The 27,362-nt window shown below is 44.0% G+C and overlaps 1 protein-coding gene across 6 annotated transcripts in view; it reads right to left on the reverse strand.

Moving 5' to 3' along the window:
* Positions 1 to 12: 12 nt before the first annotated feature.
* ntng1a (netrin g1a) overlaps positions 13 to 27,362 on the reverse strand; it is a 58,978-nt gene continuing 31,628 nt past the window's right edge. For 3 of the 6 annotated variants that reach the window (XM_086102073.1, XM_086102072.1, XM_086102071.1), the window contains exons 4-9: positions 20,102 to 20,274; positions 14,116 to 14,142; positions 10,644 to 10,688; positions 9,590 to 9,649; positions 4,536 to 4,670; positions 13 to 1,633 (exon numbers count right to left, since the gene is read on the reverse strand). In XM_086102073.1, coding sequence (XP_085958199.1) covers positions 1,413 to 1,633; positions 4,536 to 4,670; positions 9,590 to 9,649; positions 10,644 to 10,688; positions 14,116 to 14,142; positions 20,102 to 20,274 — 661 coding nt within the window. In that variant the 3' untranslated portion in view covers positions 13 to 1,412. Of the gene's footprint in view, positions 1,634 to 4,535; positions 4,671 to 7,614; positions 7,783 to 9,589; positions 9,650 to 10,643; positions 10,689 to 14,115; positions 14,143 to 20,101; positions 20,275 to 27,362 lie in introns of all 6 variants that reach the window. The other 3 variants (XR_015099014.1, XM_086102076.1, XM_086102074.1) reach the window with 3 other exon arrangements.

Genomic DNA, 27,362 nt, shown 5'->3' on the forward strand with positions numbered 1-27,362 from the left:
CAGCGACGCCACTCACTTTGAAGCTTTTATTCACTTAAATCCTCAAGCGTTAACGCGAGAACATGACATTTAGAATGTCCTTTGGTGAGATTGAAATACACTATTTTTAATACTGGATGTAAACTGATATTCTTTGACGCCAGCACATTGCCAAACAAAAAGGAAAATGACCCGTACAACTAAAAGCATGAAATAAAAATGAATGGGGTAGAAAAAGGAAAAAAAAAAGCCTGCATTTTGGGTGTCGTATAGATACATTAAATTTCCCTTTTTTTTTGTCACAGTTCAGCGAAGATACAAAAGTACTACATTACTTGTTTCGTTTTCTCAGTTTAGAAGTGAACCTGTAAATACATCGATGATTTTCTATCCCCCTGTCGTGTGGAAAACTATCCCCTGACCGGGTCGAGAGAGCAGAGAGTCTAATAGAAAAGAATCAGACAGCTTTAGTGGCGCTTATTGGAGGAGGAAAGATGATGGGAGAGCCGAGAGAGAGAAACGGAGAGGATTCTTACACATGTGCATCACCAACATTTGACAAAAAAAAAAAAAGAAGAAGAAAAAGAAAGAAAAAGAAAAAGAATCCTTCAACCGACGAGGGTTTGACAGAGTAAGATTCACAAAAGCACAGGTCAGTGGCAGCACGGCGGGGGGAAGGAAGAGGAGCACGAGCTTGAAGGCAGAGAAACTGGTGGAAAGTCTGCGCACATTTCTTTCCATCCACAATGCACCGGCGAAGAACACCTTCTGCGTTTGTCCTCCCCGACGGACATTATATTGAAGAAGCCGAGGGAAATATTTCTTTGTTTTGTCTTCCTCAACGATCCGGCCAACCTTAAGCTTACAGGAACGTCCCAAAGGGGTCTCGGCAGCCGCGGTCGCCCCGTGCCAGTCAATTGGTTGCCGCCGTTGTTGCCGTGGCGATAACAGAGGAAGTCCTCTTCAGTTATTCGCTCCGACTGGTGGGGAGCTTAAGCACCTGTATGGCTTAGAGGAAGGATGAGCCGGAGCGGTTGGGTGGGGTGGGTTCGGGGGTGGGGGTGGGGAAGCGGGGGTCTCATTGTTCATTGCACCCTTTTACGTTCAATTTCAAGATTATTTTGGCATTTTTACAAGTATACATTTACATTTTTTTTTTGGATATATTCTTTGATATTGTATGAACAAAAATATTTTGCACTCACTGATCTGGCACATTCCTTTTCACATCAGTGTCCGCTGAGGCTGCTCAAAGAAGAAGCTGGTGTAGTACAGTCCAACAAAGCTCACGATTGTTCTGCTCGAATGGTCGTGGGTTATTCGAAAGAGGGATGGGTCGGTCGGTGAGGTGAAGGCTGTTTGTGTGTGCGGGGGGAGGGGAGTGGCAGGGGTGGGGGTTGTGGGGTTAAATTGCTCCCACCAGGTCGGTCTCTTTAGTGAAGTGCCAAGCCCAGAAGTAGCAGTAGAACGAAGGAGGACGCGGGCCTCAGGGGGCGTTGGCCCGAACTGGCACCTCGACAACCCCCCAGCTCCGACTCGCACAGCGGCTTCTCGCACAGCAGGCCTGTGTAGGCCGAGGGGCAGTTGCAGCGGACGTTGCTGATGCACACGCCGCCGTTTTGGCAGCGCATGAGCTCGTTGTCACATACCCGAGCTGTGGGGGAGGCAATGTAAAAAAAATAAAATACAAAAAAAAGAAGACAAGAGTGAGTTCATTGGAGTAATTTGATGACACGCAACTTGAGAGTCACTGTGAGGAAGAGAGAACGGATTATAGTCGGGCCCCAGCATCAAAGTGCATTGATTTCATATAATTGAATCATTCAACTCTGAAATTCCGAAAGAAGCACATTTGAGTTTTCTAACTCGGCTTCATCGAGTCACCGTCCAGAGTCATAAACGTTCGACCTATTGCAAGGTTACTGATGTAAGCGGTAACCTTAGACTAGCTTTTGAGTGATGAGTAAAATGAGTAAATGTCTTCAAGTAAACATTCACAATGACCAGTGATTGTTTCACAAAAACCACATGAATATAAAGTGCAAATTAAATGGCAACAGATGACAATAACATTTCAAAATGTCAGCATTTGTCATTTGGATGCGACTTCAAAATGAGGGTGCCCTTAAGGGTTTATAAATTCTTGATCCACCTCGAAATACGCGGTTAAGGCTTAACTAATGAGGAGAGGCACAATGAGCGTAACCTCCCGCTTGCCAAATAATGAACTTACATCTCCTCTTAGCTATAAATCCTCATCGCGATTTCCGTACTTCAACCTCAAGCTCCCTGTTGCCACTTACTGGCTGACTGGTCAGAGCGCTTCATGACTGGAAGACCATTAAAAAGAGATCAAACAAAAGATTCAGCTTGCTGACTAGTGCGCTAATTATTTTTGACGTCATGTCAATCGGCACGGTTATTTCCACATTTCCGGTGTAACAAAGCAGAGTCCACAGTTTCCCCTGAGCCTGTGAGGCTTCCCCCCTCCGCCTCCAAACAGCAGCGACTTTAGACAAAGTGAACATCAGGTTGAAAATTGGCTCATATTTAGAGGCGGGACACCGAGGCCACTCTATTCCCGCCGGAGGCGAGCTGTCAAGCAAGCTGCAGGCAAACAAAGCAAGGCTGCGCAAACTAATAAACCAACAGAGACAAATAAACAATGATAAGCACAGGAGAGACTTTGACACGTTTGCCTCCTTTTTTCCCGTGAGTGGAAAACAAGATGCTCAGCAATCTATGAACTCGATGGGACATAAATATCCAAACAACAAATATCGGGGCTCTCAGACGGGTGCATGCCGTGTCCCAGGACCAGTCAAAATGGACTTTGATGGGATGCGTGCAAAGAAAGATTGACTTCTATTTGGCTATTTGGTCTGGTGGGCGTGAACTTTTATTTTCATTTCTAATATCATTTTCAAAAGGAGCTTGACAATGGAACAGAATCCAAAGGTTTTTGCTCAGTAATTACAATAACAAATGTGAAGAAATATCTTCAGGGCACACATGTAGCGAAAATAGGACCGACCTTCACAGTTACCAGAAACTCAAAATAATTCATAAAATGTCCAGTGCTATTATTTTGAAAGTTCCAGCTCCATTTTGCCTCTCGGGGTAGTAAGCATACATTTATTTTTTCCTTTCTTTTTCTCTCATGTTGGGTCTCTCACACTCCAAATAAAAGAAAAGAGGCAAAGGCACTGAGGTGTATTCATTAAAAGAGGGTGTTTCCTAGAAAATAGCAGCGATACGATCAGGATGCAGGGGGGGGACTCCTTTAATTAGACCGCGACCTTCTACCTTGTCTCCGCTGCTGCTCGTAAAAGTATCCCCCCCCTTCCGAGAATATTCACGGCGGCTTCCATTCCCGCTGTGCGACATCAGAAAAGCTGACCTGACAAGAGACAACTCCATCTCTTTGGAACATTTTTCTCAGCAACTCACCTTCTATCATCAAATAGGTTTGACTCGAAATGACACGAGGAGCTGGCAAAGTACGGGCATAAAATACGTGCCGTGAGTTATTCGATTCGATCTTGTCAAAGATCCAAGGCAATGCAATCAACGTTTACAGGGGTCAAAATGACAGACGCATTATTTTTTTTGTCTTAATGAAACAGCCGTGTTTACAACCTGGTAATCCAACAGTGGTGATTAATGCCAAATTAACCGTGATTGTTTTTTGCTCTTTTCGGCCCAATTTATGACTTCATCTCCTAAAAATGACCATCACGTGAAGCGCAAGTCTGCATGTAAACAGGTATGGCACATGATCAGATCTGGTGCATTTACTTTTGATGAGAGAAAATATTTGGAGAGGGGACTGATGAAGTAGGCGTGTCTGGAACGGAAATGTGTTTGGTGAGAGATTTCAGATTTAATTGCATTCCTCAGTCTGCATACAAATGGAGATTTGACCATGCGCGCATCTCCTTTCGGAATCGGACGATGGAGGATGGAAAGGTCACAACGGACAACTTTTTTAAGTATTTCTGGTACCGAGCTCTTTTTTTTTGTCTTACCGACAGATGTACGTGTAAACGATCTTGAAGAAAGCGCGCAAAAAGTCATGGCGGCCTTCATTTTCATTCTCGCTATGAGCATGAGCGACTGTATTAAAAAAAAAGGGGGAATTTCTCCAACCTGTATCCTCGTCGAGAGTTGTTAGCTTTGGATGACATTGCCTGGCGTTGTGGACTGACAAAAAAAGGCGACGCATACTCAAACAGATTCCAGGCAGTCTGTCAAGCCGTCAATATTGGCTCAGCTTTTATGTCGCTGCCGTGTTGCATGGCTGAATAACCGCGTTAGTGAGCAGCATGCGGGCCGCTGCTCCCCCCCCCCCCCCCCCCCGCCCCCCCCGCCCCGGGCTGAGCGAGACAGTGTATGTCCAGCTGGCTTTACGATCGATGCACATTTTTCCAACAAAGCCAAAGATTCAGACAAAAGGGCAATAACGGAAGGTGGGAGATAGCCAGACAGCCGATTAAGGGAGGGGGGGGGGGAAAAGAGTGGACCTGAAAGTTGGCGGTCGTTGAGGTTCTACTTACATTTGCAGCCATCGTCCCACATATAGCCGGGCAGACACTCGCGACACTTAGGCCCTGTAGTGCCCTCCTTACATATACAATATCCTGTGCCATTACAGCGATCACTGACTGAGCCAAAGGGATTACAATTACACTCTGGAAAAACAAAAACACACACACACACATACACACAAGCTGGAGACAAGGTGCACGTGCTTTGACATCCCAGCACCCCTCGCCAATGTTCACAGCGTGGCCCAATGGTCCTTGAGTTCAATTACCGTTCAACAACATTCGCCCGATGAAAACTTGTGGCTACATCGCCCGCAATGAAACTGCTGCCATTTCAATAGTAACACAGAATGAAAACATTGTGAAGTGGATTGTGCGTGCGAGCATTTTGCCGGTCGTTTTTTAAAACCAAATTCAATTAAATAGTCTTTTTTTTAAATCAATGAGAAATCATTTCAATGGTCGTCAAAGTTAGATCACATTGAATATGATAAGCCCCCCCCCCCCAAAAAAAAGTACAACAGGCTCTTTATTAAGATGAAGCAAATTTGGAAATTTACAGCCTGATCCAGATCTCCCGAAAGAAACGGTTACTGCGATACTAATCTACATCTTTATGTCGCCCATCAAATTTGAAATATTAGGAAGAAGTTAAGTGTCGTTCAAATATCGATAAGTAATTTTGTATTGTTTATTATAAGATATATAACTTTATTTGTGAAATTGGACAGTAGGTCATGCATGCACACCCATTAAAACTGATGAGCTCTCATTTGATTTCCGCTTAAAAAATGGCCTTTTCCCCCTAAAGCTCTCACTTTTCCCCTCAATGTGATCACTTTCTTCATTTTAAATTTCCTCTGAAATTGTGTTCCTATTTTCACCGCCTAACTAATCCTTCATTTTATTGTACAGCGCGCAGTGAGCAAATGTATGACGCACAATCATTAGCTGCAATTGCAGGTGGACCAAATGGGCTTCAGTGCACATGCGAGGTGTAAAATGACATTGATCAAAACAGGCAGAAGGTGTGCAGAAGTGGAAAAGGGAGAGTGCAAATGGCTGTTTTCAGGACACATGGGAGTGTCACCAAGATGGCGGAGTGGAATGAGTGGAAGGACATCACATTGAAATGGTCATTGTTGTCATCATTTCTTTCAAGCCCAGAGTGTTACATCAATACTTTTCATGGCCCTGCGACCCCCGCGTCTTGCACAAACTCAGCTAGGCTGGGTTCCAGCTCACCTGTCGGGATAAGTGAAACGGAGTACAATACGCCAGCCAGAATAATACGGTGCATTAAGAAAGCCACTGTGCACACGTGTTTTAATGCTACTGAGCTAATGTATTTTGTTTTGTACACGTTTCAATATGTTAAACCATGTCTGTTCATGTAATCGCAGGTTCACACTGAATTTCCGAACAGCCCGTACTAGATGTGTTTGGCCCTAAACCACGTTGACCTTCCAGGGTTGCGCTGCAGATGCAACCCTTTGCTCTCCAAGTGACAACGCCAGTATTTTTGACGACCCCCGCCGCTCATCAACTTCAACGTACATGCCAGGCAACAGGAAAGAGGTGACTTTAAGTGACAAATCAAGGCATGGAGGTCAGCACGCGGAACTGGGGTGGCTGCCAATTCGGCACAACGTAAATTGTCGGTGGCCTTTAATGCCTCGTGATGGGTTTCAGCTGTTGCTCCTGAGGCCTTTTCATATATTTGACATAATGTCATATAGCATGTCTGACTTCTTTGTTTCCTTGGAACTGTCGTAACCTGTCAGCCTGCCCCCCCCCCACCAGCCGCCACTCCCGAGCTCCCCTCAGGACTTAAACATGCACCTGGCACTGCGGACGTTGAAAGACTGGCAAATGTAGCTTTTGCCATCGGGGACGATGCAAAATATGTTCCCATATTTTTACACAAAGAAAAACAGCCGAGGCAAGTTAGAGTGCTCGTGAAAAGGTCACGGCCGAATTAAAATGGCTCGTAACTGACAATTACAACGAAAGAAAATGAGACTTTAGCTTCTCGGGACTAATTGTGTGCGAGAAATATGCTGATTGCAGTTGCCTTGTCCACAAATGATGAAGCTATTTTAAACTCGGCTTGTTTACCTCGTCGCCAAAAAATAGATCAAGAGTAATCTTGCAGAACAAACAAGTGTTTTCAGATTCCACTCTATATTTAGGCCACGTGCAAAATATGCATCCTTCATTAATGCCTCCCCAATTTTTTTTTTTTTTTTTTAGACCAAGAAAAAAAAAATTGGAGTGTTTGTGTTTGCCTGGAAGTATGGCTTCCTTCAAGGTGACCGGAATTAAAAGCGATTTTGGAAAATCTGTCAATTTTTATGATGATTATTATTTTTTTTACACAAAACCTTCAGGCGTGCGCTCGAGATGAAGGCGGCTCAAGTTGAGAGGGGTTTTGCTTTCCCCTTTCAGGCCTTTTCAACACAAAGCATGTATCCAGTTCGGCAATAAAACGGCTTCACCAGAAGTTTAACGTTTCGGAATAGCTCAGCCTGGGGTACAGAGCTGATTCCAATTGATGTGGAGTAACCCGAAGGGAGCTCTACATGCAAGATGCTGAACAATCTACCAGGTTTAAGGTGCTTTTGCACAAAGGAATATGCAAAAATTGCCGAGTCAATTCATGACTTCAGAGACCTGATGCTGCATTACCAACTAAATAGGTCTTCAGCAATCAGTGTCAAGTGATCATCGCTTCACGTTCCGTGTTTTCCCCCCCCCCCCCCCCAAGTTTTATCACTTTGTGCTAGAGTTTTAAACCTCTATTGCCAGCTCAGACTAAGAAAGCCACCGATTTTCATGTACAGTACATGTGTGTACCGGAGCAATCTTGTGAATTTTAGAGGGCCAAATTTGCGCAATACCATCAATTTCCTTCCAACCGCCATTATACTAGACACGTAAATTGAGGATGGATATTAATGAACGAAGTGGACTGGAGAAGGCAAAACAGGACAATGTGAACAGAAGGACGGTTAATAAAAGGAGGAGGAAGGTGGACCAGTCAGAGTGAGGACAGTTTGAAGGAGAAAAGGGGAAGCGAGGGACTAACCTATGCAAACATTTTCATCATCCAGTTCTGCCGAAGCATTGCGATAGAAGCCCAGCTTGCATAGCTGGCAGTGCTGCCCCCTAGTGTTGTGCTTACAGCTCACGCAAATAACCGTGTTTAGCAGCTCGATGTAGCTGCAACGGTTGGAGTGGCCGAAGCATTCGCAGTCTTGCAAAGAGGGCGGATGTGTGCAGAGAAGGCAGACAGAAATGTGGTCGAATTTGGTCCGCTGCTTTCAGCGCTACGGCGGTCGAGTTAGCACGAATTTGGTGCCGCAGCATGCCGGGTTAACAATGGGACGAGATGTTTGGGAGATCATGGGAGGGGCGTGGTGGGTTCATGAGTAGTTTGCCACGAGCACAGCCACTGTTTTAGAATCGCCATTGCAGAAGCACAGCGTTAGTATAATCACAACACATCACAAGACAGGACCAGCCGCGGGAAAGTACGGAAATACGCTCACATTAAAAGCACCGCACAGCGTAGGGCAGGTCAAGCCAGGAGAGAATTTTAACCCGATGAACCAAACTGTAGACTTTCGACATTGCCTGTCCAGATACAATTTCGCGATTGCTCTGATTTGAAGTGACAGGAAAGAGGATGAGATGAAACCGTTTTTGCCAGTAATCTGGAATGAACGTTTCCCCGACAAATTCAAGAAGCCTAAAATTGATCTAATGGTTGAAAGGTGTTTCTTTCACAGCCTGACACTACGATGTCAACTCAGTCACCAACGAAATAACGGATCATGTGTTAGTTGCCCTTCCTTTTACAGACAAATTGATAGTTCAACTTTGGTTTCGTGATTTCATTCCATCATGACTCTGCCAACGTTCAGATTGGTCCACAGCTTTCGGCATTTGCATTGTAAAAGCGGCCGGAATGGCAGCTCTGTCGTGGTTGCTTTCGCAGTTGTGAGCCACGGTTTGCTCATGAAGATTAGAGCTGAAGATATTGCTGCCCATTGATTGGTTGTCAGAGAATTGTCACCGTTGAACTTTTTGTGAACTACATGCCCTGTTGCTGCGGTGATGTCACTCTCTAGTTGCCACTGCTATCGCTGTCCTGCCTACATACTCCATGGCGGGATTTCAAGCCCTGACTGTACTGTTTGGTGGAAATGAGGCTAAGATGATTCTGCCTCACTTCTTCCCGGGCTCTGAATTTTTTAATGTCCTTTTCGGAAACAGGATAGTGTTTACCAATGCTTATTAACTTAGCTGACACAAAGCTGCAACTCAAGTCGAAAATGAAAAATTAACAGCCAAATTGCCGTGGTCATTAACAGCTTGAAGCCAATGGGCAAGTCAGATTATCTGCTGCTAGATTTCATTGGCTTCGATGCGGCGCAATGTCTGTGAAAGCTCATGCTGCAGTCATTTCTGCTCACTGTCATCCCTGCCCTGAAGGCTGCAGGATGGGCAGGTTCGGAGCCTCACTTCAACTCCGCTCATAGCAATAAGACTGGCAGGCTGAATGACCACTGACACCATGTGTCACAGTTGAGACAGATGTGCACTCTTAAGCCTCACCGCCGCCAACCGCTTGGAAGGAATACCCAGAGAGGGAAGAGCGAGATTGGGGCTTTTTGTCCAAGGGATTGTGGTTATTAAGGATGAGTATTGAGGTCAATTTGCCCTGTCCACTTACTAACAACCTGACAAGGCTTGACCATGAAGGAGCACCCGTGTTGTCTATTGCACAACAATGGACAAGCATAAGACTGAAGTAGTACTCCTCACTTTTTTTTACCACAAGACAAAGAAGCTGCATTTTTATAGAAATGGGTTAAGGTTGTAAAGAAATGCTCTTAGTGTAGTTGTAGTTTCACCCTCTTTATTTACACTTTGGGTGAGGATCAGTCTAAAATTGGGTTAGTAGTTCAGGGTCCGACAAAAGGCGGTAGTTCATTCATAAGAAATCTGAGTTTTCATCGGGGTCAGGGGGGGGGGGGGGGGGGGGGTTGCATTCCTACCTCGTTTGCGGTTTGCAACGTGGACTGAAGGGGCAGTGGACAATGCAACTTGTGGAGCTACTAGAAACAAAAAAAAAAAAAAAAGAAAAAAAAGAAACAAGCATAAAGAAAACAACATGACAATGCAATCCAACGTAAACATGTAATGTCAGATAATTAAGAACATGGAGCATCGAGCTTGATCATGAAAATCAAAGCAGGTCGCAAAAGATGAACGATGGCTCTGGAAAAAGGAGATGTGGCGTTGCCAAGTGAGGTTGGCTGCATGTAGCGGCATCTGATACAAACGCCAGAAACGCCAAAGCATTCGAGTATTTGTATTTTCTGCTTCATTTAATAAACAAGTGTTTTGTATGATTAAGGCCTGCGTGCGCGCCTGCGTGCTTCCCCCCCAGACACAAAACTAGCCTCTGACAAACTGCTCATCCACCTCACACGAGGCCAGCCGAGAACGTTCCACTCTAAATGTATGTGCAGGAGCGTGACTTGGGAAACGGACTCACAGTGAAGGCATCAATCTCCCAAATGTGTTTCCGTCACAGAACAAAGAGTGGCTAAAGGAAATATGCATCTACCACATCGCGCTGCGTGGCGTAAGCCCTCGACACACACGCTCTGCCGTGTTGTGCGCTAGCTGTTAGTGAGATGGCTGCACATCATATCTGCATGACGGATGAACGCCGAGTTGAGCCGAACATCAATATGTGCAAAACCACTGAGGACCCACTTCCGCTTTTCTTCACTTTGCGCTCCGATGGTAGAAAAAAAAAATTCAAGGAAGCTAGGAATAAAAGCAGTGGAAGGCGAGCAATGTGTATCCAAGAGTAGCGGACAAAATCCTATTAGAACAGTTGAGCTTCTCATGAAAAGACAAGTCTTCAGTGAGAAGTCAACATCGTGAGCATCCGCTTTAAATGGGGCTCATCTGCTACATTCAAGTGCACCTAGCTTGGGAAAAAAAAAGGCTTATTTGTTACTTCTACACAGCTACGCTGACAGTACATAAATCTCTGTGTGAAAGCAAACACATCATTGCATAATCTGAGAGGCCTACCTTCTTTTCGGTTAGCGACACCTAGGGACGAGACATTCGGCCGAACTGCGTGCAATTGAGAGAAACCATCAGTTATTCATGTGCACTCGGGTGATGCACTTAACAGTCGGTCTACGGGGGGAACTATGTGGCGGTGAACACACACAACTGGAGACACGCACAGGTCTGGCATGAGTCAAAACCAGTCCAATTGGGGGAACAGCGATGTGGCACAGTTTGACATGGACGAGCAACGCCAAGCATCCCATTCGAGGACACCGGGGAGACGTTGGATGTAACTAGCGTGACTTGCACGGGGGATTGTGCTGTGTGTGTTTATGATGATGGTGATGGTGATTGACAAACTGAGATCACATGACACCCTCTCCAAAAACAAACAAAACAAAACAAAATAAAAAACAAAAACAAAAAAAAAACAACTCACATTTGAGTCATGGCTTATGCGAGTGACTTAATTCTGAATGGCAACTCAAGACGTTTGGGGGCATTTTGTTTAATTCATCACATTGACTATGTGATCAATATCTAATTACAGTGTATTTCTGGTGGAGGTATAACAATGAATAAATAATGGCAGGTGTTGGGATTTGGAATGACGGACTGCTGTGGGAAGCATCACCTCAGCGTACATCCACGTCGGTATTTCCGTGTCGGGGAAATACTCTCACGTGCCTGGAAATGGAGAGGGCTCAAGCAACACGGGTACATTCCCTCCTCGGGCCCCTCCATCTTTTTTTTTCCTTCGTCATTCTTTGTCCTTCGACCGTATAAATGGGGCACCTTCCTGCGATTAACGCAACGCCGTCAAATATGAAAAAGGTGTCAACAGGGAATGTGACCTCGCATCTTTGGCAAAAGAACACTTTTCAAGCTGTTGCATTTCAACTTGCTTCCCCCCCCCCCCCCCCCCCGACTGAATAATACATCAGCTCGGAAAACCGTGACCATCACTTTTAATTCCCTAACGTTTGCATTTATTGATTTAAGAGAGACAAAAGACTTTCATCCCATCTGATTTTTATTTATTTTTTGCACCCCCATCACCCTCCAAAAAGTGATTTACGATTGATCTTGCATTTGGAATCAGACATTGATTGTGACTTCACCTCTGGTGCACTCAACCCAATCATGTATTCTTTCTTTTTTTTATTTTTATTTATTTTTTAATGTTGAATTACAAAAAAAAAAAAACCCTCCCAAAATCACATTTCAAAGTCTTGCGTCTAATTAATTCATTTGAAAGGTTTTGCGATCAAAATCCATTGCTTAGTTCCTTTATTTTCACAGACGATTGTTGTGCTAAGGAAGGCGCTGAAACAGTTTCAATCAATGCCGCGCCCAGAATAACAAAATGCTATTAAAATGGCCCGGTTTCTTGTCTTTGAAATATTCATCTTGCTTTAATATATTGCCATTAAGTCAGATTTGATTGCCCTGTCATATGTCAGAGGACAGCAAAATAATCAATCGTGATAAATTAAAGTGCAAAAACTAATGCCAGACTTCCCTTCGTTCCACACGACGTTCTCATCTATTTAACGTCGTCAGACGGCTGAACGTCTCTCATCCTCTTTAGTCATTTAGTGTTCAAACTTGTGTTGTTTGCGCAGCCTCATCCTCTTCCAAGCAGATAGTCTGAGCAGTTTTGCGCCACTGCTGTGAAAGGCTGCAGTGCGAGAGTCTAGCATGCACACTCCATGTTCAGCTTTTGAGGACGGGTGTCATGCACGGTGAGGCATTTGGACGCATGGCAGAGACACACACACACACACACACACACACACACACACACACACACACACACACACACACACACACACATACATATACATAACGTGCACGGAGATATTTATGCATATGCGTGCAAGGCACAGGGGGGGGGGGGGGAGCAAAATGGCAAGTGAAGGTGATAAAGAAGGCAAGCGGCGGAAAATTGGTCTTTTGCCACGTGTCCATTTCTGACGACCGTGCTGTCCACTTTTCTCTTAAGCCTGATTAAAAACCACCTGAGGACAATCTGTTTGCACACTACGGCTCACACAACACGCCGCAGGAAGATTGCCCGAAGCTGGCGCGTAAAACACGCGACATGTCCTTCAATAAAAATTCGCTCAGACAAGCTTTACCTATTTTTTCCGTCCCCCCAAAAAATAAAATAAAAGGGTTAATAATTTTAGCGATGACAATAATGCTTCCCATCATACTCGACGTGTTTATTTGTATTGATTTCAACAATGTTTTTTATTTTAAAATAATTGAAGATTTTACATTTTTCGCTTTTATGGATCATCTCGTTAAATGATTCACTTTGTCAAAGGTCTCGTGGCCAGCGCATTTACTTGTGTTTGAATCTATTTTGTCCGTATCACATTAATAAGAAGAGTACAATTATTGGCTGTGTTGACTGCACGTGTCTGACATTTCTGACATTTTGTGCCAAGATAATATTGGCATACAGTCTATTTGATGAAATTGTATCCAAACACTTTAGCGAATGGATAATTGCAGGGGCCAGCATACGTGAACCTTGCATTTCGTCTCCCAGCGGATGGACAATTTGAATCCGACATGTTTTCGTCAACAGTCTGCCGATCCGGGCTTCGGTAATATTCTCTCCGATTTGCAATAAAAGACGGAGAGTGGCTGTGGGTGCACTTTGACTTTGTGTTCAACGCAGTCCTCCCGTTGCTGCATCGCACAGCCTTGCAGACGGCGGCAACGTGAGAGCGCGCGCCTTATTTCTCGCCTTCTTCTTCTGAGGGCACGGCTTGATGGTGATCATACCGGCGCAGCTCATATTAAAATAACCTTAAGCAACCTCATACTTTCGGAAAAGTCTCTGCCCTGAAATAAAGTTGGGATGCTGTTTTTTTAAAATGTAAAGGAAGAGGTAAGGAAACGTGTTGAGCGAGACGACTCATAGACGAGACGAGAGCTATCATAAACAAATGGGAAGCAAGACTCATTTCGAGAAAGCACAGACCCTGACTCGAACAAACCTTTGTGCATTGATTTGCGAGTCCTACGGAAATACTGAGGCTGGGACCTGCACACCTTCATTTTGGCTCGTCGATCACGTAAGGAGGAATAAATCAATGAACACATCATAAACATTTCTCGTGTTAGACTCCAATTGCACACGTCACATACGTGGCCAACTACATCATTGGCAAGGGGGATCTTGTAGTTTGTACTCGAGCAACGCACTTTATGCGCTCATCTCAACTCTACGACAGTTGTAAGGTTTGTCCGTGCACACGACCCAATAGAGGCGCACGTACGGATGTCACCCCGATGCATCAACAGGCTGAATACGGTCTGGAAATATTAACGACGCATGTCTAACCCTAAACCGCAGCTTATCAGAAATGAACACTTGGCACCAATTTGAGAGACGTGTGGTGAAGGGTGGCACGATAGGCAAAGCGAAGCATCCAGCACTGTGACAGTTCCTTTGTGACGGATTACTTACTAACAGGACCAATGTTATTAGGAATACCTGCAAGAGAGGAAGAGAAAAACAAGGGCATAAATTCAGACAGAGGAAAAAAAAAAGGACGGACGGCAACCTTTCATTTCATTCATTGACAATCCACTCTTATTCTTTGAATTCAATTATCCTTGAATCCCCTTGATCGGTTGCAGCTCTCACCACCATCATGCAACAGCCCGATGTTGGATGAGCAGCATTGAAAAACTAATTCCAGCGGACACATTAGGGCCAGAAACAATGCGTGTCTTTATCTTTTCAAGTTAAAAAGACATTTGAAGATTTTTCTGAGCCGCCCTGCTTTGTCAAAACGATTCTTTGTCAAAGGTAGGCGAGACGGAATTCTCATGCACACCTTCAGCGACAAAACGCATCCAATGTCGGCGCAGAGCGAAAAGTCTGCCTGGGAAGCCAGGACGCGTCTCATCCTGTCCGTCCCTTCCCCGTGCCAGACGGCCACCGAGCATAGAACGGAGCGTGTCTCATTCCCATGGTGACAAGTTCCCTCTCACCTCAGGGTGTCGACTGGTTATGCTTCTGTGGAATTGAGATGTCTCATTCTTCCCGTTTCAATCAGATCAGCGTTTGAAGTGATATTTACAACGCAGCAATTGACCAGATTTCCACTTGTGTGGAAGTGGGAGGCTCAAACCGCTGTCATTCAATCACTGTCTCTGATCTTTGCTACGTCCTGTAAATTATCAGCTCTGTGTGTGTGTGTGTGTGTGCATGTGTGTGTGTGTGTGTGTGTGTGTTCCCTGTAAACTGTGAACTGCAGGACGCCATGCCGACACACGGGGACGGAGCATAATTGATGCCGGACCTACGGGGGGGGGGGCGGGGGGGGGCACAGATGCGATCGAGGAGACAGGAAGGACAACGGTGAGGACGAGTTGAATCATAATCACCTTTATTGTGCTTAAGGGTGCAGTTTTAGCAGTAGTAGCGCCGAGTGTCAAAATAAACGCTGCTCGAGCGGCGTAAAGGGAAAAAGGAAAACGTGAGAGATGGCAAATTAGGGTGACCAAATGTCGACTCAGATAGACTTTGGAGAAACAAAGCAACCGACAGAATGATTCACTAGCCATTAGATCCAATAGATGAAAACGTATCCTGACCGTGTTTCTAAAGGATCAGATTTCATACTTTCCTTACTTTGGACATTTAAAATAATCACCATTTGTTGTTTCATATTTATGTTTTTTAAGGTCATGAAATGTGTAATTCTTCACCATTAATTCTCAAATCTTATAACTCAATGTATTTTGTCTTTATTCTCAATGTTCACAAAGGGGGTACGGGGGACGGGCAAAACTGCACCGTATATAGTTCTGTGAGCGAAACACTAATTTAGACTCACACCCAGCACTCCCTGATTAATGACGGAAGTCGCTCATCCATCACTGCACCACTCCAGAAGTTTGCCCACGAATTGGACATGAAAAAATTCCAGTCATGCCACAAAGTCTTGAAAAGACACATTGGTTAAAAACAAAACAAAAAAAAATTCTAGAAGATGAATGGGAGAAAAAACAAAACAAAAACAACTGATCATAGATGTGAAAGAATGTAATGAAAATAAGGTCACCTGTGTGACTTTATACAGAAGAGGTTGTTCTGTTCTACAAAACAAATATGTCTGTGCTGCTAAATATGGCCATGTGGACAAACTGACAGACTCAGTCTACACACACTCCAAGGTGGATATTCAGTCCTGTGAATCCAACACCGGAGACTGGCTCTTGTTAGTGAGCGTCACAAAGTGCAAAAGTTTCACAGCCTGAGTGGGAAAAGTAGAAAAAAAGTCATCAGGGGGTTTATAGAGAATAAAATATCGTCTGCCAACGTGATACGACTGCTCTTTGCCTTCAGCGAGGAAATATGAGAGTGCCGCAGGGTGGATGGAGCTGTCGATTAGAATGCTGCGATGAAGGCACAATGAACCAATTAATCGCAGAGTGCGTTGTGCACTTCAATAAACACCTCGTCTTCAAGGAAAACATCACATCTTCAGCAAATCACCGTGCACCGCAACGTCCGCTCTACAAATATCCAAACCGATATTCAATCTCCATTAGAGTAGCCAGATGCACACATTTTATAGAATATAGTACATACATGCAAAAGCACAACTTTAACAGTCTTGCCATTGGGAATGTCATGAGAAACCGGGCTTTTCTAAATAAAATAAATATTTTCAAAATAAATGTTAAAAACTGGTGACTCATTAACAAAACATACTTGACGCGCTTCCTTCCTGTTTAATACGATTCGGGGCCCCGATGGGCTGTCAGCACAATTATTCACCCCTTTATGAACAACCTGTGGGCTTCGAACAGACTTCCAAGATCCACTGTCGCAGCCATTCCATTATTTTTCAATCACTGTCATTTCCTATCCTGTCCACGTGGCCCAGCGCCATCATGATGAGGGCACGGCGGCAATCTAATTTTATCCTATCACACCGGAAGAGCATTAGCAGCTCATGTTGACCGTGCGCTTCATTGATTTTTACGAGCGATGTCGGGATCACGGTTGCAAGTCGCTGAACATGATCTGTGAAGGGCGTGCGATTCATTGAAAATGATCTATAACCATGTGGGGTCAGTAGCCCATGCTCCCCCACCCCCACGCCCTTTCGCCGCCCCATCCACAAAAACACACGTACACAGACGCACACACACATTCAGGGTTTGGCAGGCTGAGTCATGAACGGTAACGTCAAGTCATTTTCATATAAATCTCCCTTCCCAGAGATGAGAGAAATTAATGCCTCACAGGCTCTGCACATTTCTGCAGTCATCCATCTGAGATCACCGCGGTGACCTTAATAATAAATTATATCAAGCCCATAATAAACATGTTCTCTGATAAAGCTACGGGGAACACAGCTTTGTCGCGCACACTAAACAATTCCATCCTTCATGTCCGCATGTTCCAAACTGGAAATAAATTGTGATCGGAATTGTGAATCAAATATTTACAAGTGCCCAGCCCCCACCCCCTTTGATTTTTAAAAAAAATGTAATGTGTTCTTCTTTTTTTTAAATGTTTTATAGTAAACCATTCATCACCGAACACAGGAGTCCATCTATAGCGGTGGTCTGTACTTTGCCGAGTGTTACTGACAGTTTGTTTTTCGATATGTAATAACAGCTAACAGGCTAGCAACGGAGAGATCGGCAACAAGCGTGCAACAAGAAAGAGCAAAAATGACACATTGGCTCACTGAGGTGGCCGTCTCGCTCATTTGATCGAAAGGCGTCGCTCGGAATTGAAGCTTCATCTTATATTCCGGGCGTCCGAGGCGTCGTTCAAGATTTCTATGATGGAATGACGTGCATGTCAGGTGGAGAAAAAGTAGGGAGATGGGATCTGAAGATTAAAAAAAAAAAAAAAAGTATTTGAAAAAAGAAAGAATGCCATCACAGCTGCATGGCAATAAAACGAGATCTTTTATAGTGCAGTTAATGAATTGTACAGTGAGGTGATGAACATTCAACTTTGTGCAATTGGTGAATACGTGATTGTATTGCACGACCGCATTAGTTCGACAAAAACAAGGAAGGAGTGAGTAGAATCACATTATGAGAGACTTTTAAGATGTTCGAGTCAAATGTGAATGTAATTCGCGGTATTGTCGTGGAGAAGTGATATTGGAGGACAATTTGCATAATGGTTGTTTTGTGTTCCCGAAGAATGAGATTTATTTTACGTCAACATTAGAAGATCCAGTGGGGATTTGCTCCTTTGAGTGAAATAGGCACAGAAACAGACTCGTGCTGTGCAGAAGAGATTCAGCAAAATATTCAGTATGTGTGTGTGTGTGTGTCTGTGTGGTGCGTTTGTTCGGTTGTTTTAATGAGTGCGAGGCATGACACTGTACCGTATGTGTTAGCACCCATGATAATAGGTGAGCGCGTTTGGTGACATTTCCAGGATCAGCAGCTCTTTATAGGACTTAAAATAAAGCTGCAGCATCTGGTAGAGCATGATGAACGGAGTGCAGAAATGTGGCTGTTATTCTGACAACAATCTCCTCTCTTCTTCGCGTTTTTTTTGGTCCACACGGAATGGTGGCAAGATATGTCAAAAACCTTCAGGCTTTGGATTGAAAGTGATCCCCCAAAATCAATGCAGTTGAACAGGATGAGGTCACATTAAATTTTGAAAAGATTTTTCATGGTCTCATATTTTTTTAATCTATATTCGAACGAGAGTGTGTAGGCTTTTTTTTTATACACACTGTATGCAGATTTTGCCTGAAATCAAGGATAAAGATGTGCTTAGTCACCTGCAGGGAATACATAATGTGTCTCTATTATGAATATGTGTCTTTGTGTGCCTAGGTGAACCAAAGGATGTGTGACACTTTTTTTTTTTTTTTTTTTAATAATGTGCTGTCAGTCTGGGGTCTAGGAAGGGCTATTTCACTCACCCTTCCCAAGTCTCATAACAGGGATCCCTTGGGAGGGAGAATAAGTCATTAGGTCGGCGGCCAAGAGCCTTCGAGCACCGGTGATGAATGCAGAAATCACAGCAGATGCAATAAGGCGAAAGAGCCGGATAAAACTTGAGCTTCAAACGGATACCGGCGCGCTCAAGCATATAAATGCAGCTTATAGTTTATCTGGATGTCTGAAAGGCAATGGGTGATGTTTACGTACGATACTGTACGACCTCCCGCAGTTGATTAATGAATTAAGTAGCATTTAGTCCGTGGGTCAGAGTGGCTGATAAGAAAAATGAATAACATTCAAGTCATTTGCATCTCATTTAAGTGCCGCCGAACTACATCGCGTGGGCAAAAAGAACATGCGCTAATCACAAAAAGTTTGGGATGTGGGGCTTCCGGGTTCAATTTCTTTCAAAATCTTAATGCACAATTTCTTCGACAGGTGAACCAAATTTGACCTTCCTGAAGCTTTTGAACACTCGACTGTTCAATGTTTCAGTGCTTTTGGCACAACTTTCTGTTCTCTACCAAGGAGCTGAATGGCAACATTTTACCCGAAAAACCCCCAAAAACTGTTTGATCCACGAATGGGCCAGTACAGTTCCTAGTTCAATTATGATTGGTTGTCATCATCCAGTCCTCTTCATCATGCGCTTCTCATTTTGACATCCCAAAACCAAGATGACACCTAAGAATTGATCAAAGTACCTCGCCATGACGAGGCTTCTCAGAGAGAAGTTGCCTCTGAATGTCGCAGAGAATGTCACCTGTAGGTTACAACAGCGATACAGAGACCGGAAGAGTCACAGAATAGGCATAGAAGTGGAAAAGTTGGAAGTTTCTGTTGTGAATTGCTTTTCGTGCAAAATGTTCTGAAACATTGAACAATTAGATTGAAATGTTAATTGGAAGTCAAATTAAGTTCACCAGTAAAGATTGTTTGAAATAATTATTATGTTTTTTGAATTAAAAACACTCACAGACTATCTCTTAGAAAACTGGACCTTTCATCCTATGCACAGATAGGTGCTCGAGTTAAAATGTTTTTAGGACGATATTTCAAGTTACACAATTTGCTGACATTATTGTTTGTGTTTCCAAAATTCTAGGGCGATGTTGTTTAATTTTTGTGATTAATTTTGGCAATAGGTGTCGTCCATTCTCCCCCCCAAAAAGTGTGCATGCAACGGTAGACCGCAGTCAATTTTGACACATTTCTTTCAAAATAAAACAAAAAAAAAAAGCCTGAATTTACATTTTCCTTTGAAACTGTGTTAATTGCCTCGTGTTACCTTGAAACACTCTCAGATAAGTCATTCTTTCACTTTTCAAACTGTTAGCGTCAGATGTCAAAAGATGACATTGCGGAATGCTGCTAATTGGGTATCAATTCTTGCCAGCCGTCTACACCCCAAAGTCTTCACTTTCCTTCCGTCTTTTGTCCGTCAAACACCGGTCACGTGACCCCGTCACTATTACGAATCAGCCGTGCGAGTGTGTGGGCGTACTCACATATATTCGCAGTGCCTTTCGGGATGGGCAAGTAGGAGCCGGCACTCCACGCTCTGCCTTGGTAGTTCCTCTTACAGCGGCCACAATCGGCCCCGGTGGTGTTGTGCTCACACTCGCAGCTCAGCTTCTCTTTGTCAAACACGCAGCTGTTGGCGTGAAGGTTGCACTTGCACCTGTCAAAAATTGTGTGTGTGTGTTGGGGGTGGGGGGTAAGAGAGACAGGGGCGGGGTTGAAAATGACATGTCAACATGAGTAAAATTTACACTTCAGGACTTTATATAGTCGGACAATCCAGGTGGAGGTACGCGTGTCCTTGGCTGAAGGCGATATAAAGCAGATAAAACAGTCTCCACTCAGACTTCAAGAGGGATTCAAAGGCGGCAGGTGAGTCAAAAAAGAAAAAGACAAAACCTGGCTTCTTTATATCCCTTTTTCCGTCTGTTCTCACTAAGGTTTAATTGTCCCAGAGGAGGATGCATGGCGAGTGCAAGGTCACCGCCGATAGTTGGGGGATTGGGCGCGGCAGAAGGACAAAAGGCTGAGCAACACAAGCCCACTGAAACACCGGAACAGACACGGCAAGAATGAAAGCGAGGAGCTCGTAATTCTGAAAAGGTAATGAATAGCTCAAAGTTAGCCGGCGGGCAGCGTGGAGCCACAGCTACACTTTCCGTGAGGGATTAATATGAGATGAGCTCTCAGAAGCATATTTTCGGTCTGGAAGGAGGGACTCCCTTAAGGTGCACTAAATCCTCACTCGCACCCGGCTCACAGTACATTCATTTAACAATGGACTCGACAAATTCATTTTCGCCCGTCCCTCGGAGAGCACTGCGGAGATATCATTACTTTCTTTAATTAATGAGCGCCATCATTCGCCTCGTGATGTACTTGCAGAAAAATACATCAACCGCTACAAAGAGGGAGCATATTTTAAGCATTTGGCAATCCCCTGCAAACGTCGAAAAAAAACAAAAAAACAGCATTTGACTCTTGATTTTTCTGTCGTTTAATTGTTCGACACGTTCCATTTCGGTTTTAAGGTGCCTCAAAAGTGTGCACTCGCGAAAAGCAATTGAGATCGGAATGTAAAAGAGCACGACTCAAATATCAGAAGACCGTGCGGAGAAAATTTGCTTCAAGGTCACGTTAATTTCCGCGATGTGTGATTACTATCGCTTGCGCATTCAAAAGTTTCTGTGCTATCCACAGCTCCGTCCCGCAGCCCTCAACAATGAGATGGGCAGTCAGAAGTAGACACGAAGGGAAAATGAAAGATATGCAAAAGCTCAGCAGAAGGATGGCTCGTTTTTCAAAGATAATTCATTGTCGCTGAGTTGACTGACTCACAATCCAACAGCAATGCTGGCTGGGACTTCCACCCAGCATGACTCACTGTAGATTAGAACTGTGCCTGTTTTTTTGTTTATTTCAGGAGAAAAATCCTCAGGCGGGCTCGATGGCAACATTCATAGTCTCGTTTGAACGCGCCCTTTCATTCAGCTTTTGAGGTGAATGGCATGTCGGGCACTTGTTCCCGAGGCTTCCAGATGGCGATGTTCACGAAGGTATTCAAGGGCCAAGATGACACGGACAGCACCGCAGTGGTCGCCGACGTCAGCGCGAGAACCTCCGGTGACAGCTAGCTCACCCTTTATTTACCAAAGCTTAGCCTCAAGCCAGAATCCACATGACAGTTGGAGGAAAAGCTGAGTCTTAAACCACACTCGCTTCTTGATATTCAATGTCTCCTACTTACCCCGAATTAGCGGCGTGTCTTTTGAGTAGGATTAGCAACTTTCAGGTCAGTCAAATACCCTCAATACCAAACGGCATTCGGAGCAACGGGCGATAAACAGTAGAGTGCGGCGTTATAAATGAACGTATCGTTGAAATCGTGGTTTCGTGCGGGTGAGGATCAGTGAGTTATTCGTGCTTTTTATAAAATGATCGGCCGCGTTGAGAAAAAACAAAAACAAAACGAGGGGACGTTCAACTCATTGCCAGTATGTGTTTGTGTGCACTGAGCCCTCCGTGGTTAAAGCTTCCGCTTACTACAACATCACTGACATTTTAATCGGAGCTGAAAGACGATTGCGCCAGCGGCATTGTGACGGAGGCTGCCAGTTTGACCCACGGGCTGTCAAAGGCACACCGTGGCTCCGAACGTGCAGATATCCAGTGAGGTGCCGGCACCCAAACGCATGACAATTACTCATGCATGTCATCATTTGTGATACCGTAACAGCGGTTGCCGACATGCGTTGCTCCTTGACATGTTGTCACTTGACTGTTGTGACATGTAAATGCGAAATCAGGATATAATTAGAGTCTAACACGGTACAGCCTCCACTTTGTGTCCACATAGAGTAATTCCTCGATTGCGGCGTACCTCTTCTTCCAGGGTCAAAAGTGATGACTGTCAAGGTTACCCAAGCGACAGCTTTGAGGGTACTGTATTATTACAACAACAAAACATTTTACCTTGAAAAATACAATTTTGTACTCCCCGCCTCGCCCCCCTCAGAGTGAATAGGCAAAAGCACACAAGATGGGCTGAGGTACAAGACATCTGATGAAATGACCTTGAGGTGTGCGCTCACGTGATTTGTCAACAGTGGAAGAGATAATTGCGTCGCACCAAAGGAACGACACAAAACACTATTTTTTTCTCAGCTGATCTCCCCAAACACACACACACACTTCGCTTCTTCGATACACAACCCTCCCCACGCCCCTGCGTCGCATAGCTCGCAGCTGCTTTCCGTGTCCTGCTCCGCGTTACCTGGTAATTGCCTTCGCCACCGCTCACCACCAGCCCGCGGTGCTTTGTGGGATGCGCCATTTCCCCTCGGGACGGGCCTAAGTCCTCAAACCTGCCGTAATGATATCCTTCTTCACCCAATCTTTCTCAAGCATTCAAGTGGGGGGGGGGCATGCAGAATGCGCGTAGTTCTTCACTCTCCACTTCTGTTCACTGTCATGAGCAAACACTAGTAAATACAAAACGATTGACGGCTGCTGCGATGTTATAGACGGGTAGTAAACATGAAATAATACACACTCTTTCCACAGGCTTTTAGGCAGCACCTGTGGGTATTTTTCATTAAGAGAATAAACATCTTGCACTGGAGAGACTTCTTACCAAGTAATGACTTGAATATGAAAATATAGCGCAAATAAATCTGAGACCCGGCAGTGCCGCTTCATATTATATAAAACGATACACCCACCAGTCACATCAGTCGGTCGCCACCGCCATGTCTCGCCTCAAAGCTGTTTCTCTCTGTCACGCTTTTATTCATTGAATGCGGCTTACTTGCCCACAACATCAGTTGTGCCAAAATCTGCGCCAAAATGAAGTTTCTTTGAAATCAATTTTGTAGCTTTTCCTGTCAATTAAAAAAAAAAAAAACCAACAACAAAAACCCCCCAAAACAACAGTGATCAAAATGAGACCTGTAGCCCTCACTCTAAACAGAAATAACACTTTATACCGTTTACTATGATGCGGTGCAGTTCTCCGTCACCACAAACTGCAACTAGAAATGTTGCATTTTTGATACCTTTTTATTTTTTTATGATCCGGGTGAGTCGGTCTTTCACCACCGATGGCGGTTGAATTGACTACAAGTCCTTGGAAGCAAAGAAGCGTGCAGAGCTCCAGGTTGAGCTGAGGTCAGCGATAAACAAACGGAAAAGAAACCACACGGGGTCACATTCGGTCACTTGACTATTGCCGTGAATACGTCGGCCGGAGATCAATAGATTTTCGCTTTTGTAGAACTCTGTCAATAATGTTACTATATTTGTAAGTTCTCGCATTATATATTCAAGTACATGTCAATAAATGTACAAAAATATTCCTTCTTGCTTCATATCAATACTTGATCAGGCCAACAACTTGTTGGCTTGCGACATGAAGGGAAACAAAGCACTTCCCTTCATCAATCAAGCTGTGCTGTACATCAATCAAGGCTGCAGCCTCTACAAATCTACAAATGTATCCTGTTGGACACGCGACCGAAGCTTGAGTCGATCAGAAGGCGTTTACTACCTGTGACATGCCAAAGAAGCTCAACATCATCAATATGTTGGCCACACCGATACGGATGCTGGCTGTGCACCAAGTGACAAGCGGATTTCCTCTAAGTAAAAAAACTCCATCAGTGGAAGGACTATGAATAATACAAACAACTCCAAGCCCTTTAATATAGTCATCAAAAACATTCAGCGACTCAATGCTAAAGTGAACAGCCATTACCCTCCGGTAAGCGTTTTACTGTCACTTAATACTGATGTCTGGACGAGACTTTTCCCATGGCAACAGCCACCAGGGGCCAAAACCGGAGCCCACCGCGGGGCCCGAAGAGCAGTTGTAATTGCAGAAAATGTTGGCAGTTTCCCAGATAGCAGAGAGGTGGACTCTCTGCTCTCCTAACATGTCTCACCTCTCTTAATCCCAGCGCAAGGTACCGTGGGAGCTTGTACCTGCCTTGATAGAGCAGCCGTTAATGGTTCCGCTCTGATGAAAAGGAAAAGAAAAAAGAAAGGAAGAGGAGTTTTTTCTTTTCCCTGTGTTTAATGACATGAACTGTTGAAAATAACTAACACCTGCTTGTTAATGTTCGCTGTAAGAGGTCAAATATGGCAGAGCAATATAAACTTGCAGATTTAGCTGATCAGGAATGAGGCAATAAATCGAAGGTCGACGTCGAGCTAAACAGTTTTAGTGCTTCGAAACAGAAAAGACAAGCCCATTGCGACAAATGAAATGACGCATGTCGTCTGCCCCCGTAAGCACAGGAATTCACTTTTATTGGTCTTTACTCTTATTTTAATCTGACTACATCCTCCGTGAATTTCTTTTTCATTTCATACAAGACAACTGTACAAAATGTAAAAAAAAAAGTAATAAAAAATGTAAATCTTTCTTCAATAGCTTTTAAATAACAAACGTGACATCTGCACTAAAATGTAAAATATGTTTAAAAAAAAAAGGGCCTTTTACCTTAGTGCTTCAGATAAAGACTTCTCCAAGCCAAGATATGTATTTGCCATCAAAATATGCAAAAAAGAAAAAAACAATACTAGGTTTTATCTCTTAACTCATCTTCAGCATTATTTAAAATAAACAAACATAATCATCTCCACAACAAAAGCCACAAATGTGAATGGGGGTGGGGTGGGGGCGGGGGGGATAAACCCAACTTTTCTTTTCCCAACTGTCCTTCCTTTTCCTCTTTTCTCAGTTGCAACCCTTTTGTTTGCGTCCGCTTTGCTTGAAGGGCTAACGCGCCGTCGGATGACCGCACATAATAAGCGTCTGCATTCACTGGCTTTGTGCGAGAAGCTAACTCTGAATCGCTTTTCATGACTCGATGCTCCCATTACCGAGCAGTTTTTATTCATCAGTCGGCGTCGTCTACAGTTCAGAATCAAATGTCTCGCTTGGGAAAATCAGGGTGGGAGCACATCAACCCTGTTGTCATGCGCATGTGTGAGGGTGCACGCATTTGGATGAATTATGCAAACAGAAAGGGCATGATGGCTCAGCCGACAATCTTGGTTGGGAATGTTTCTGCCTCAATTTAAGACTAGAAAAAGAAACACATAATGTGTGTTAGTATTAACAACATTGTCTCCTACTCTCTATGCTAATACATTGACCTCTATCGTATATACAGGATGGAAAAAGAGATAGACTCGACATCTTATCCTGTAGCCCTCACCTGGAGGTGCTTTTATTTGGATGTGCACGGGTCTTCCGTTTTATCAACTTAGCAACCTCCTTACGATATTTCGTATTCTTTCTGACCTATCTAGCAAAAAGAAATAAATAACTGGACTATATTTTTAGAGCACATTAATCAACAATGGCAGCCGAAAGCGCTGCGCATGAATGAAATTGAACATAAAGTAAGAAAAGCAAGTGGTTCCTTTTAAATAAACACCTTCAAATGTCACCTTTAAAAACATTTTTAAAAACAATTTGTTGACATGAAGACACTCCTGAAGTGCCTCCATTGTGTCATTAGACTGAACTCTCACACTCCGTAGGTTGGCCACCTGCTTTTCCCCCGTGGCCAATTTGTGCTCACATTCCCCAGAGGAGGGAGAGAAGACATATGCCTCTTTCACATCGCCATACAGGAGATTCTACTTGTATTTCCATCTTTTTGCACAATCCACATGCTGTGTGAAGTTAGGAAATGAACGAGGGGAACATGACTGAGGTCTCCACCGGCCTGCATAAGGGCACCGGCATGCTGAGATTGTAAATAAGTCAGGTAAACAGCACATTTGAATCAGCAACGGCTTTATGTGTCACTAAGTCTTTGACGACTGAAAAGGAAATCCTTGCACATCAGGATTTTGCAATATTAGCCGATATACATTGATGTTTACGCATTACTGAATGAGATCTTGTCTGGATTTTCATGTATTTCTTGCAGTAATTTCGAACGGGAGTCTTGCCACGTATCTCCACTAGTTATTGAATCATCAGTGAGGCCGTGGTGTGGAGTCGTGGCGGGAGGGGGGGGGGGGGGGGGGGGGAGAGTGGCGGAAGGCAGCAAGTGAAGGAGAGGTCAATGAGGGGATTAGTCATGAAACCCTGACAGCGGGGACCATTACGAGGACGGCTACAGCCCGCAAAGACGGGGACAAGACGCGCCGAAAAAAGACCTCTCCATTAATGAAATGGGTCAGCGCATGAATGTTGAATGTGGTCTGTCGACAGTGAGAAAGAGGAAAGGCCTGACGTTTCGGGCAATTGACAAATGGGCACTCCAGATTGACAGATTTTGCTTCAGACTATTATTATCATCATCATCATCATCATCATTTTTGTTATTATGACTATTATTGAGCATGCCATCCTTTTCATTGTACTCGTCATCACAAAATTTTATTTCACTTGATGTCACATTAGACATTCAGTAAGTCTAGAATATAACGTGAGTAAAAACTCTTAAAGTATCTGATATTGGGCGGACTAAAGTATTTTCTGGTATTAGAAATTTATCTCAGCATTTTTAATGTTTTTTTTATTTATTTGGTTTCCTCAATGGAGTATGGTAGTTCAAGGTCTGCGTTTTGGCGAACACTAGCCATAAAAAAACACGTCCTGGTTACCTACCGACTCATTTTCATTAGGGAAATGTATCAGAATTAAAGTATGCATTGAATTGCAAGAATTAACAGCAAGGTGAAATGTGCTTACATAAAACTTTTACTGAGGTAGAGCAATGGAATATT

This window comes from Hippocampus guttulatus, chromosome 21, assembly GCF_054856545.1.
Source record: "Hippocampus guttulatus isolate MCC_2025c chromosome 21, RoL_Hgut_1.0, whole genome shotgun sequence".
NCBI classification, from domain to species: Eukaryota; Metazoa; Chordata; class Actinopteri; order Syngnathiformes; family Syngnathidae; genus Hippocampus; species Hippocampus guttulatus.